Source organism: Colletotrichum karsti (genome assembly GCF_011947395.1).
Source record: "Colletotrichum karsti strain CkLH20 chromosome Unknown Scaffold8, whole genome shotgun sequence".
Lineage (NCBI taxonomy): Eukaryota > Fungi > Ascomycota > Sordariomycetes > Glomerellales > Glomerellaceae > Colletotrichum > Colletotrichum karsti.
Genome location: NW_024065908.1, coordinates 1,134,079 through 1,147,705, shown reverse-complemented (window position 1 = coordinate 1,147,705; position 13,627 = coordinate 1,134,079). Strand labels below are relative to the sequence as shown.

Sequence of the window (13,627 nt, the reverse complement as noted above, 5' to 3'; positions counted from 1 at the left end):
CGGTCGCGTTCGCGGGATTCAATGCGGGAGAGACCGGTGGCCAATGAGCGGATATGAAAAACAAATGCGAAGACCGCTTCCCGCCGGCCGAAACTCCGCGTCCTGCATACGCTAGCCCAAAAGAATCCGAGACAAGCGTCCTACAACGATAACGACCGATGTATGTGCGAGGGTTGCCATGTTTGAGCCAGGTGTGCTTGATTTGACGGGACATATGAGAGAAGCCACATTATTCAGACACGGGCGGATAGTGATCACAGCGACGATATGAGCTACAACGATAGGGACACTGAAGGCAATGTCATTAAAAGAAGAAAGATTTTAATAACCAGGACGAAAATAGAAATGAAGCCCGCGGAATTAATAGAACAAAGCAATATCTAACGTAGGTAGTGGGAGAGTCAAAGTCCTCGTCAAACCATTAGAGTAAACGACATGTAGACGGAGAGGGACTGTTTAGGATGCCGGATGACATCGAGCGTCACTTTCGTTCATGAATGAGATCTGTTGTTCATGCACTGCTTCCTTGGTAGATAAAGAGACTCAATACAGCTTCCTCTAAGTTCTAACTACTTTTTTTCCATATACTTGCGAGGCACCGGGATCGTGGCATAGTTTGACATTGCATCCAAATGCTCCTTCGGAGAAATCGGCTTTCCTTCCTTCACGTAGGTTCCCAACAATTTGAAGTAGTTGATGTAGTAGGCGGGCGTGTAGGTGTTGTAGAATTTGGCCTCTTGTTCCGTTGGGTTGCTGAACGTGTGCGGAGCCCGGACGGGCACCGTCACGTAATCACCTTCCTTTGCGTCGATGATGTCCTCGGTCCCATCAGGCTTGGGAATGTGGTAGCGAATGGTCCCTTTCGTCGTCAAGAAGGTCTCGTCGTGCATTTCATGCCAGTGCGGCGGCGGTCCCTTGAGGCCTGGCGGAAGGGTGAACTCAGCCGCGCCGATGCGATTGTCTTTTGACACCGAATATCCTCGTTAGCATGCTACTTGGAAGGCGGCTTCAAACTGAAACCTTCACCACACAAAGGTCATCAGGACTCGTCAGAGGTATCTTACTGGTTCGCGACCCGTCTTCCAACACGCGACAGGTAATCAGTCCTAGCTTGAAAGTTTCGCCAGCCTTGGCCGGCACGAAATTGACAGGAATACCGTCTGTAGGAATGTCACGGCCAGGACCGATCTCAACATCGTCATCCTCCATAATTGAAAAATGGATTTGAATAACTCGGAGAAAATGATTTAGTGGTAATATTACTTTGGAGGTGGAGGTTGGACATTCGACTGCTGAACGGGTTATGATAGTAGAAAAGCAAATCGATAGGATAATGTGTATGAACTTGCAGACGTACTTATTTAAGTCACTCCCTAATTAGGGCGGACCGAGGTACACCAAACTCCGGAGCTCGAACGAGTAAAGCTCAGTGACCCGAGTTCTTTATCGTCGGGGTTCGTTTCTTCGGCCGGGTTTTCCACCCCGTACTGCTGAGCGTGCTCCACCCCCGCCGAGCCAAATGAAAGCCAAAAGATCACTGCGGCTTGATCAATATATTGTAAAGCGCTTACGACCCATCGTCCGCGAGTCAGAGGATATTGACATGATTCTTCGTTGGTACTTACACTGACCGGCCAACGACATTAGACGGTCTTCGAGAGTTCATCTGCACAAATTCGGAAACCACCGTTACAACACCACCATGTACTACGAGCCCGGCAAGACTGCGCACAACCTTCCACATGACCCCTTCAAGGCTTGCGTCGTTCCACGTCCAATCGGCTGGATCTCGACCGTCTCGGCCACGGACTCTACTGTACACAATCTTGCACCCTATTCGCAGTTCAACAACCTCACATTTGATCCTCCCTATGTCATGTTTTCTGCCAACCAGAAGCCAGACATGCAGAGAAAAGACACGGTCCGTAATGTCGAGTCGACCGGAAAGTTCTGCTGGAACCTCGCAACATGGGACTTGCGCGAAGCCGTCAACATCTCCGCAGAACAAGTCGGATACGCAGTGGACGAGTTCGGGCGCGCCGGGCTGCGCAAGGAATACAGTCGTTCACTGCCGGGACATCCTGTTCCCATGGTCAGGGATAGTCCGGTGAAGTTTGAGTGCGTCTATCACTCGACTATTAGGCTACCTGCCAATCCACCCATGGGAACTGTCGACGTTGTCATCGGTAGAGTTGTGGCTGTTCATATCCACGACGATGTGCTCACAGACGGCAAACTGGATGTTAGAAAGACACAGCCCATCGCTCGTTGTGGTTACTTCCAATATGCGGTCATTCGGGACACCTTTGAAATGGTGATTCCTGGTATGGACGAAGCCACTCACGCTGGGTTGGAAGGGAACAGCGGAATACACAGAGAGATCAGAGAGGGCAAATTGGGACAGAACGGGTTCAAGTAGACGAGGACTTGTTTGTGTTTCATAGAAGCTCAAGAGAACATAAAATACGATCAACATCAGGAAATCGGACAGCTGCAAGAGTGTACTCGGAAAGTGAAGTCGTTTTGTGTTCAATTTAATTCTCAAAAAGCTAGCTAGCGTTCTGGAAGATGCTCTGAAGGAACAAGAAGTCGGGTAAAATCTGAAATTCATCGGTTGAAAATTCCTCATCGATCATCATCGTATCAGAGGGTGCCATCATATCTGACATATCGCCGTAGTTGAAGCCGGGAATTGAGTTCTTCGACTGGTGGTCTCCCAATCCCGACATCATTGCGTCTGGCGACATGTACATATCTTCGGTAACATCAGGTACGGGGTTACGCGGACCAACCGTGTGATGTAATGCCTTTTGTGGTGAAAGACAAGGCTGCTGTTGGATGGGTCGAGAAAAGGTCTGCGTAGCTGGTGAACGCCTGGCGGTCATGTCGCCATTCGATGTGGCTGTTGCCGTTGCGCCCTTGAGCTGAGATGCACGGGACGCTCGCCTCCTTCTCTTTCCTAGAGCATCTTGCCGTATGGAACGCGCCCGCCGGAGTTGTCTAATGATCGATCGCCACTGCTGGGGCTTTTTGCCGCCCAGGAGGGAAAGGGGATGCTCCCATCTGAGAACAATGGCCTTCTCAATCGCTTCCCATGCCCGTCGTGATCCCTTGCAGAGGGGGTCTTGTTGCAACCAGACGAGGACTAACGAGAACGAATGCCATTGCGTGTACGAGCTGAAGAGCCAGGCCCACGGGCGTGTGCGTGGATCCGTTCTCAGCTTGTAGTTCAACTCGATCACCTCAACGGCGACAGGAAATAGCCTTTTACGAATGGTTTCCGAAGAATCGTCTGGTTCATGTAGTGGATTACACCCGTGCAGCCTGACCTTGTGGAAAAGCATGCGCGTAAGAATCACCGTGACCTGTGGGTTCAATCCTCAGTGTCAATTCATTTGGCTACAGTCACTCAGCCAGCTTGATTACTTACCCAATGGAAAGCGACTGTGGGAGAACATTCTCTCAGGTACTTTTGCGAAAACGCTGACTCACAACCATCGATCCAGTCGGATCGTTCCTGGAAGGACAATTGTGAGTAGGGTTTACCTGTAGCTCCGCAGATCCTCCTCGAATCAATCATGCAGCGATACATGCTGGTTATTTGGCACCGCGCCAAAGTGAACGTCATGTCTGTGATCCCTCTCGTTTCGGGTGGGTACTCCATCATGGTAGGATGTAGCTGAGTGTCGTTGAGATTACGAGGCATCTGTGTATCACAGCTACTCATCTCTAGTCTGTTTCAATACTTTAGAGATAGCAACTATAATGCCACGTCGTTCTCGGGTGGAGACACTTACAGACTGTACTCGCCCGAGTAATCCTCTGCAGAAGGTGTCTCGAGGACCGCGATTTGCCACCACAGCCTTCGCCGCATCTCGATGTCGAATTTCGAAAGTCGAAACAAAGTACCTTCTCGATGAATTCCAAAATTCTGAGCAAGTCTTACGGCCAAGCCCGTGAGGTTCCACGAGAGTCGCGGCTCATGGTGCCGGAGGAAGATGATGTATAAGACCAGTGCCTGCAGTGGTTGTATGTCTCCAGTATGAATGAGCATTGCGTCCGAGAACATCTGACCCATTATCTCGCGCATGAAAGAGAGCACCTGTGCCTGTGAGAGTTTGAAACTCTCACCACACTCTTCCTCGCTCAAGCTTGTCACAGCACCATATTGCAGAGAAAGCAGGATGCACCGCGAACTCTGTCTAGGGTCAGAGGCAGTAGACGCAATCATTGAGTGCTCCAGTGAAGGCAAATGAAGCAGTTTGGTGACAGGCTCAACCCTTTCTTTGTATACCTTCCATAAATGTTGTGTGTGCGACTTGAGCACAGCCAATACCCGCTCTTTGTTGCCAGTGTGCTGTATCGACGGGTGCGTAGGATCTGCGTTTCCGGATTGCCATTCTTTCGAAGCCGTCGGCAAGGAATCGCTGGACTCTTCCACATCTGAGCGTTCATCGTCCGTTCCTGAATCACTACAAGCCTGTTCATCCGCGGTGAGAAATTAGTAACACGACTTTGCGGCACGATAGTGCAGCAACGCTCACCTCAGCATTGAGAGTCTCCCAGAACCATCGTCTGACGTATGTGTTTCTCCCAGCGTCAACGATTATTCTGCCGCCATGTTCACTATCTTTGGTCTCCGGACCACTATTTTCTGACGGGTCCAAAGCTTGGCCATGACCTTCAAAGCAGACAGTGTCATCTTGCACAGGAGCCTCAACGTCGACTTCACCCGCGGAAATCTCGATGGCCGGTGCAGAAGCAGGGGGGAAGGGGTGATCATGTTCGCGGCTGCTCTGTGGCTGAGGAGGGGAAGATGCTGAATTGCCTTCTCGCTGCCCGGGTCCCTTTGGTTCAAGAGTCTGAACCACCTTCTCTAGTCGCTGTAGCATGGCGACAAGCTCAGGCGCTACGGCAACTTCAGTCTGGGCTGTCTTGCCTGCCGGAAAAATGCACTCCCCGCCATACTTGACGCAGTTCTTGCATGGCTTTTGCTTATCGCACTTGACTTTTCGTCGGCTGCAAAGATCGCAAGATCGTCGTTTTCTCCCAGCATTGCTTGTCTGAGCCGGCGCTGATGGTACTGCTGGCGCTGTTGGCTCGGGATCGGGATGAGACGGCTGCTCTGAAGACGAAGCATTTGAATTCGCCATAAGAAGAATACCAAGCCGGCCCGCTGGTCAAGAACGAGTTGAGGTAGAGGAAATGCCTTAACGTCACGCAAAATGGATACGAGACACTAGACAAGCAGTGTAAGGGCGAAGCAGAGCTTCCGATGACATACAGAGATCCATAGAGGAGCTTTCTCAGACTAACGGATCAAATTCCTGGGCAAGTATGACCCTGTCGGCCGTCGGCCGAAGTGGCCGAGAATGGCCGCCAAAAAGGCATAGCCCTCTTGATGTCAACATTAGTTATTGCTTCAAAGTGTGTCCAGTATATGAGCATACAATTCATCTGGCAGCCCGGTATGAAAGAATTGTGAAGATCCTGAAATATATTGACCAGACAAACGTTTTTCACCGTCGTCCTACATTTGAGAACATGAAGTTAGCCTGTGAGGAGACACTGGTATCCTTGACCCAGGACTCATCCATGGGCCTCCCAGGTGTTGCGCTCGCCGTTTTCAACCAAAATGGTACGTCAGCCTTCTCCAAATGTAACCAGTATCTTCTCTAAACCCTCTTGCCAGGTATTGTCTTCAGCAGATGCCTGGGTCGAGCTAAGAAAGACAGGAACGAGGAGATAACACTCGAGACCTTATTCTCTGGGTTCTCTTGCACCAAGCTGCTCACCACCATTTGCGTGCTGCAACTCACCGAAAAGGGGTTAATAAGCCTAGATGATGAGGTCGGAAGCATTTTGCCAGAGCTGAGAAGCCCAGTTATCATCTCCGAAGGCCCTGAGGGATCTTTCCTACTGAAACCAGCTGAAAACAAAATCACATTACGCCACCTGATAACACACACAAGCGGGCTTTCCTACGATGCCATGCACCCGCTTTTGGTTGCTTGGCGAGAATCTCGCGGAGAAAAGCCATTGGTAATGAGTGGGAGAGTGCGCGATGCTTTTTCTCTTCCACTGCTATTCGAACCCGGGAGTAGCTGGGTTTACGGTGCGGGCCTCGACTGGGCTGGAATTTTGATCGAAAGATTGAGCGGCAAGGCTTTGAGCATTTACATGGACGAACAAATATTCAAACCTCTCGGCCTGAGACGATCGACCTTCAACCTGCGGCAGCGACCAGATACTGAGAGGGACGCCGCTCAGATGTGGCTTCGCGATGGCACAGGAACCTTGGTGCCCATCCCTTCGCCGTACCCAGTTGATGCGCAAGATGATTCGGGCGGTATGGGGTTGATAACCTCTACCTCTGATTTTGTATCGGTTTTAAGGGACCTCTTGCGTGATTCACCGCTACTCCTGAAAGCAGAGACGGTGGAAACGATGTTCACTCCTCAGTTCCAGCACGGATCACCTATGTACGATGGTTTACTCAAGCAAAAGGTACGCTTCTTTCTACATCCAATAAGATTTCGAAGTCTGACAGGAAATGTTGTCCAGTCACTGCATGAACAATTGACTGGGGATAGCTCGGGATGTCCTCAGGTCGCATTTGGTCTAGGGGGTCTTGTTATCCAAGGGACCGTGCCTAACTTACCCGCAAGGACCTTGACTTGGAATGGCATGCCCAACATTGGATGGTTCATTAATCGCGAGCAGCGCATTGGAGCCATATTTGTTACCCAATTGTTGCCTCCAGGTGACCCCAAGAGTGTCGGGATTCTAGGCGAGTTCTGGAGAGAGCTTTGGGCCCGACATGCGGACTTCGAGGCGGCTTCTTGATTGTTTGAGACATGCGTACTGCATAATATGCGACGTTTGGATGCATGAGATGATCTTGGCTGTGGCTTAGCATACAATATTGCATACTATCGATTGCTTGAATGGTTATCGACACTGTACAGCTTTCTTCATCTACAGCGATGCTCATTATATGACATTTCTACATTCGATGTCCCCATCAACATTCTCATACGGGAACTCTCTTGGGGCGAAAGAAAGGGTAAATCTGAACATTGTTGATATCCCAAACGCCCTCCTTGGTCAACGGGTCGTTCTTTAGCCGATCCAGGACGGATTCCCGAGTGGGTGCAAAGATTAACATGGCGCTGCCGGTGATGTGCGGGGGCCGGCCGGGGTCCACGGGCTCCGCTAGAGTGGCTCCTGCACCGCCGAATGTTAGCTTCTTGCATCCCTGCTCGGCCGGCGGCATACGGATAGCCCCACCTCCGAACACCCAAAACTGGGCGGGATCTGTTTTCAACTTCTCAATGTGTTGACTGTTGTCGGCTTTCGTCAGCTTTCATATTTCATGTACGATACCCATCTTGGCGGTATGTTATCGACCTACGGAAACACAGCTGCTCTCCGGTCCGCGACCCCTAGAAAGTCAGGGACGCGGACGAGCCATTCGGAACACTCTGTCCCTGGGCTTGAAGATCTAGCCATAGCTTGATGTACAAGTGAGGTTATGTCGAATGAATCGTGGAGGGAGGAAGTGTTGTATCAAAGATTCGAGAAAAGGTCATCATTTCTTATCTTGTCCGGCAACAAAAATAGGCTACAGTTCGTTTTCTTAAACTCTGGCCACGGAATGCCTGGACCGGAGCTGTCGGCCGAGCTACGCGGCTAGCCATCACCGCCAAGATGGACAGGGGTCAGACGCCTCCACTGGGTCAAGTGCTGTTCGTTTGAATTCAAGTCTTGGTCACAAGATCAGCATTGTTTCGAGGAACCTAATTACTAAGACTTTGGCTCGTCCCTGCTCTTGATTGCTTTCCGAATGTACTCGTAGGCGTGAACCATGTTCCTCTGAAATCATCCCGTCTACCTATGTCTCAACTCGGCTACACGGCCCACATCCGACTCGCCTTGCTCCAAATTGTGTAGAACAACCAGACAGATCGACGACGGCTCATCAACACAACGATAGGAGGGTGAGGTGGTAATCAGGTGTACGTCGATTCGTCCACCCCCGCATCATGTCTGCTCCACTCCCCCGCGTTCCCTATCTGCCGTCGAGCTCCTTGCACATGGCTGGTGATAATGAGACCCCTTTCTTGGAGGGGGTTCCTCAGTGTTATCTTTGTCAACATCCCAACCATCCGATTGCTCCCTTATCCACCAGAGCCGTGTAGGTGACGACGAACGACCCCTCTTAATGCTTTTGGGGTGCAAGCTAGACTTGCTTGACTGTCTCGCTCTTCCCTCCATCCCAAATACCGTCGTTCGAGGCTCGCAAATTCGTTCCTGTGATTTGCAAATTGGGAGCAATCATGAATTCACCAGATACCATTCAATCCCGACCATACCGCGGCAATCACGAGACCGCAGATTCCATCGTGTCTGCTTGGAACCCTGCACAATTAGGAGACCAAAGCCAGTCACAACAACATACAGCAGGACAAGATGCCACCCAACCTCGCACTCAGGCACTTCCACGTCGGGTCTGTATGGCATGTCGTCGTCGAAAGGTTGGATGCGATAAGAAGCAACCATGTCATAATTGCAAGAAGTTCGGCGCCGAATGCATTTATCCATCTGACAGCGCATCGGCTGAGCGTCAGATGTTGACGGATTCTCAACTTTGGGAACAGCTCCATCGCCTGGAGCCCATGTTCAAGACGCTGGCCGATTGTGTGCAACGAGGATCTTTCTTGCCTTTCTCTTCCATCTTATCTTCGTCTACCACAGCTCGCGATACCACCCTTTCCACCGACGTATCTTCAGCCCAAACTCAAGACCAACGGTCAGGGACCGTTGCTGAGCATCCATCTCCGGCGCCCCCAACGCCTCCCTATTCCGTAGGATCTACAGGCGCCGTCCGTCGTGAACAGCAGGTACCAGCGACAACGTTCAGCGCGCCAGACAATGCAACCGCCTTGGCTGGACAATCACCGCCGAAAGAAGCAGAGTCTCTAGCCAGCACATCCTCTAGCACTCATGCATCTAGAACAAATGGAGACAGAGTCGAAGCCGAATCGAACCTGTCTTGGTCACCATACGGCGTTTCGACGGGCAAGTTGGTCAAGGATGATGGTCGAAATAGATACGTGAGTGGAACTTTCTGGGAAGCCTTACATACTGAGGTAAGTTATCATGTCATCGCACTTGCGGTTCGTGTTGCTCATATTTCGATGACAGGACGACATGAGTGACGGTATGATGAGCGAAGAAGAATCAGATTACGAGGAGACGCGCGCAGCCTTGGCATCAAATATCTCCCAGTATTCTTTCATCTTTAGTACCAGCACTCAAGAGACGGAAAATTCTGCAGCACATCCCCCGCACCATTACAGACTCAAGGCCTGGCACCTTTTCAAGTCAAACATTCACCCCGTCGCTACTGTTTTACATATACCGTCTATCGAACCGATGGTGCAGGGAGCCATACAAAACCCGAAGGACTTAGCTCCCAGCGTGGAAGCATTGATGTTCGTCATTTACTTTGGCGCCGTGAACAGCTTGCCAGAGGATGACACCCCACTTCACTTTGGAGAGGAGCAGTCGGTGTTACTGGCTAGGTTTAGGCGCGATGCAGACGCAGCCTTCACCCGGTCTAGATTGATGGAAACGGACGACATGCTCACCCTGCAAACATTTGTTGTCTATCTGATTTTACTTCGTTGCCGCGACCCCACGTACTCCTGGACTATGACAGGTTTGGCTGTCCGTCTATCACAGTCTCTCGGTATGCACCGAGACGGGAGCACGCTTAATCTTCCGCCGTTTGAAGCAGAGATGCGCCGTCGTCTTTGGTGGAACCTCTGCGTTCTAGACACTCCAGCGTCGGAGGACTATTCGTGTTCCTCTGGACTGTAAGTTAATCCTCAGCCCTCATCGAATTGTTCTCACTAACCTAGAACGATGCTTAAGCCTAGAGCTCAGTAGCTTCAACTCTAGGCGGCCAATGAACGTGAACGACTCCGCTTTGTACCCAGGCATGACAGAATACCCAGAGGAACAAGTTGGCATCACGGACATGTCCTTCACCGCTGCTCGCAGCTGGGCGTCAAATCTGTGGCGAACCATGATCGACACACGCCACATCGACCCGGATACAGGATTAAGCTTTGCGTCAATGACAACGACTGAAAAAGAAGCGTGGGTTGAGAAGCAGCAGAAGATCATATATGGTCGCTTCCCTGAAGACCCAACATCTCGGGAGCCTCTTTACTGTGTAAGCGCGCTGTCCATGTTTCATGAGAGTGATTCAGTTACTAACACAATACTTCCAGCTTACAATGACCTTTATCGGAACCATCATCGCGAATCTTCGAATCATGGTACTCAACCCGTTAGGGACTGGAGTATCCTTAACCGAGGAACAAAAGCGCCAAACCTTCCAGGGGGCTATTGAGTGCATGATGCATTCGTACAGATTACGAACTGACCCTGTGCTGGCAAATTGGTCATGGTTGACCAAGTGCTACAATGAGTGGCATGCTTTTGCCATCCTACTATCTGAACTGTGCAACCAGCCATTGAGTAGGGACGCCGATAAGGCCTGGAGAGTCGTAGAACAGAGTGCGGTGCTCCGCTGGGACTCTTCAACGAAGCATAGTCGACTGCACCAGTGGCGCTCTGTCATGAAAACCATCGAGATAGCTCGAAGACGAAGAAAGAATGGGATGAGACGTCGGAAGTCGTCATTTCTGTCAGCCAAGCATTCTCACCCTGCTTCATACAGAGGAGGAGACCCCACCATTGGAGGGCCGACAAGGGCAGGGGGTCTCTCGACACGGCGGAATTCCATCTACACCCAAGGCAACCAAGCCCAGCTTGAGACTTTCTCTGGTACTGGCCCGCAGCTGCAGGAGTTCCAGAGTGCGATGTCTCAGGCCGACCAGATGTTGAGGCAGTTGGAAGAAGCTGAGGACATGTGCGACTTCACTAGCGAAGACGGCAGATTATATTTCGCTGAGAGCTAATGCTGAATACGTGTGGGTAGATGCCAAGATTGATGCCGAGGGGAAGGAGGAAGGAGAGATGCACATTCTCAATTGTACAAATGAAACTATACAATATTTCCGTCGCCTTCATCCTAACTCAACTTTAAACTACGAGTCTAGACTTCAAAGCGTTCTCGAGGTCCTCCTTCGCAATGTCCTTGATTCCGAGAAGATCGTTGTCATCGCCGTACTGGCCAGCCAATCCTGGCGCAAAGGTGGCTCTCATTGCAAAAGCGGCGAAAGCCTTCGGACTGAATTTCCCCGAAGCTAGCTCAACGTGCGCTTCTTGGACGAGCTTCCCAGTGTCAATGGCGACAGAACCCCAGTCAGCATTTCTGTCGAGTCCTTGGATGACATTCAACAGTTCCTTTGGCGTCATGGAGACATCTCGAATGCGGACGGCTTTGTTTTTGGTGGCGTCGAGATTGTTTAAAACAGCCACAACAGCGCGGGCGACCGTAACGCTTCTCGTTGCGTTAAATGTTGTTGCACCCCCATCAAAGAAGTTGACCTTTCTGGCCTGAAAGTCTGCAAATGCACCCAAATCCAGGCCCTCGTCGAATAGCGCGCTGCAGGATATGAAAGTGTAGGTGAGATTGGTTTCCCGGGCCCTCTTCTCGAGATATCCTTCGATTTCGATCTTGGTTTGGTACGTCGGAAATGTGCGAACCTCTTTGTGCTGAAGATCGGCGCCGAACTCGGATGGAATGAACCGATTCACACCCTCCATGACCGCTGCATCGATGAGCCGATATTGGCTCTCGAGCCCGTTCCGTTTGCCGACCGTGGAGATGACGGCATTGATGCCGCGAAGAGCCCCTCGTAGGGAGTCAACTGAGTCGTAGTCTATGTTGCAGACGCGAACACCAGGTGGGTAGTCAGAAGGAATGCTCTCGCGGCGTACCAAAACCGTCACGTCGAAGCCTGCATCGACAAGAGCATCAAGAACACGTCTACCAAGCTTTCCGCCAGCCTAAGATTGAAGGATTGATCAGCAAAGAGGTCTGGTACAGGGAATGAATAAGGCCCTGCGCATCATTACCCCAGCCAAGGCTACTGCCTTCACAGTGGACTTTTCAGAGGTTGTCATTGCGGTTGGAACAATTTTGAGTGATTGGGTCATGTAAGCAAGCCAACAAAACAGTGAGATTTGGGACTCAAGGCTGGAAAGCAAACATAGGAGCCACGGCAGGATATATAAAGGCAATGGGAAAGGCAATGGGAAAGGAATATTTGATATTTAACGCGGACCTCTGCGGCGATTCTTGAAGCTTTGAAACTAGCTAGGGGCTCCCGGTGTCCTCATCACACCATAGATTCACGTGGAGGAATTCTGAGCTTTAAGAGCTGCTCGGCATTTCGGTGCGCGATCATCTCGAGCTGATCCGGGGTAACGAGCCCACTTTCCTGCAGTTCCCTCATCCAGGACGAGCCGGTCTCGTTCTTCTCGAATGGGTAGTCAACACTATAGAGAATGTGACTCAACGATGTGTTTCTAAGAATGCAAGCCATAGGAGCTAGATCCCACACCCCGCTGGTAGTAATCCAGATGTTCTCCCTCCATACCTGTCGCCAGGGTCGCGACCGGTTCCCCCATCGAACGGAGAGCTTCGCTATCCGCTCAATCATAAACGGCAGCATCTCTCCGAAATGACCGATGATGATTTTGAGGGACGGGAGCTCGTCAAAAAGCCCGGCAGCGAACAATTTGAGCACTGCTAACCCTGTCTCCTGATGCCAGCCGAAACCACTGCTGCCAAGGCTTCGCGCCGCACCTTGCTCGTATTGACCATCATAGGCAGACGACTGTGTCGGTGTTGGATAGGTCGGATGAAGGTAAATCGGCACATCAAGGTCGGCGGCGGCTTTGAACACCGGCCAAAACCTTCTATCGTCATAGTGAACGCCGTTGACGTGGGCATCCACAAGAGCGCCAACAAAACCCATCCCGACGCATCTCCGAAGCTCTGCAGCGGCCGCCTGGGGCTCCGCCATTGGAAGCACGGCAAATGCGGCGAACCGGTCCGGATGGGCTTTTACTGCCCGAGCAAGCTCGTCATTGGCCGAGGAGCTGTGTCTCGCTGGCTTGGGCCCTAGACCTGGCGCATGCGATATGACCTGGGTGGAAATACCATTATTGTCCATACTTGTCAGTCGAAGCTGGCTGACATCTAGGAGTTTTTCAGCAACATCGGGGAGGTGCTTGAGTTGTTCGGCATATAGCTCAGAAAGAGCACTGAAGTTCTCCTGCGAGACGAAGTGCTCTTCGAGTGTGATCAGTGGCGGAATCGGGTTGGCCATGTTCGTGATACTTGATTGATTCTGCAGAGTATCCAGCAGAAATCTGCAAAATTTAATGACTGAGCAAAGAATTTCATACCGCTATAATGCAATTTGATGCAGAGACGATGGCACCTAGGCATGACAGGTCTTATATACCCTCGGAGACCTTTCCGAACCCCTCTCGCCGCAAGGGAAGCCCGTCTATGGACTTCGTGACTTTCAAACCCTCATCCCGAGTCGGGAGGATGAGACGGTGGCCAGTCGCAAAATCAGCCTGGGTCTGAAATTCCCGTTACTTTATTCTGCCTAACTACTTGACAACTAGTGGT

At 51.1% G+C, this 13,627-nt stretch overlaps 4 protein-coding genes across 4 annotated transcripts; 2 read left to right on the top strand and 2 right to left on the bottom strand.

Moving 5' to 3' along the window:
- Nucleotides 1–569: 569 nt before the first annotated feature.
- CkaCkLH20_03471 (uncharacterized protein) lies at nt 570–1,209 on the bottom strand (the record flags this gene model as incomplete). The annotated part of the gene is made up of 2 exons (XM_038886190.1): nt 570–961; nt 1,065–1,209. The coding sequence occupies 2 exons, from the start codon at nt 1,207–1,209 to the stop codon at nt 570–572; spliced, it is 537 nt and encodes a 178-aa protein (XP_038748699.1).
- Nucleotides 1,210–1,702: 493 nt separating this feature from the next.
- Nucleotides 1,703–2,419, top strand: CkaCkLH20_03470 (uncharacterized protein; the record flags this gene model as incomplete). Its single annotated transcript, XM_038886189.1, has 1 exon — nt 1,703–2,419. One exon carries the CDS (start codon nt 1,703–1,705, stop codon nt 2,417–2,419), a length of 717 nt encoding a protein of 238 aa, XP_038748698.1.
- Nucleotides 2,420–9,973: 7,554 nt separating this feature from the next.
- On the top strand, nt 9,974–10,994 carry CkaCkLH20_03469 (C6 transcription factor; the record flags this gene model as incomplete). Its single annotated transcript, XM_038886188.1, has 2 exons — nt 9,974–10,243; nt 10,302–10,994. 2 exons carry the CDS (start codon nt 9,974–9,976, stop codon nt 10,992–10,994), a joined length of 963 nt encoding a protein of 320 aa, XP_038748697.1.
- A 124-nt stretch (nt 10,995–11,118) lies between these two features.
- CkaCkLH20_03468 (2-amino-3-carboxymuconate-6-semialdehyde decarboxylase) lies at nt 11,119–13,316 on the bottom strand (the record flags this gene model as incomplete). Its single annotated transcript, XM_038886187.1, has 2 exons — nt 11,119–11,988; nt 12,327–13,316. The coding sequence occupies 2 exons, from the start codon at nt 13,314–13,316 to the stop codon at nt 11,119–11,121; spliced, it is 1,860 nt and encodes a 619-aa protein (XP_038748696.1).
- Nucleotides 13,317–13,627: the final 311 nt, after the last annotated feature.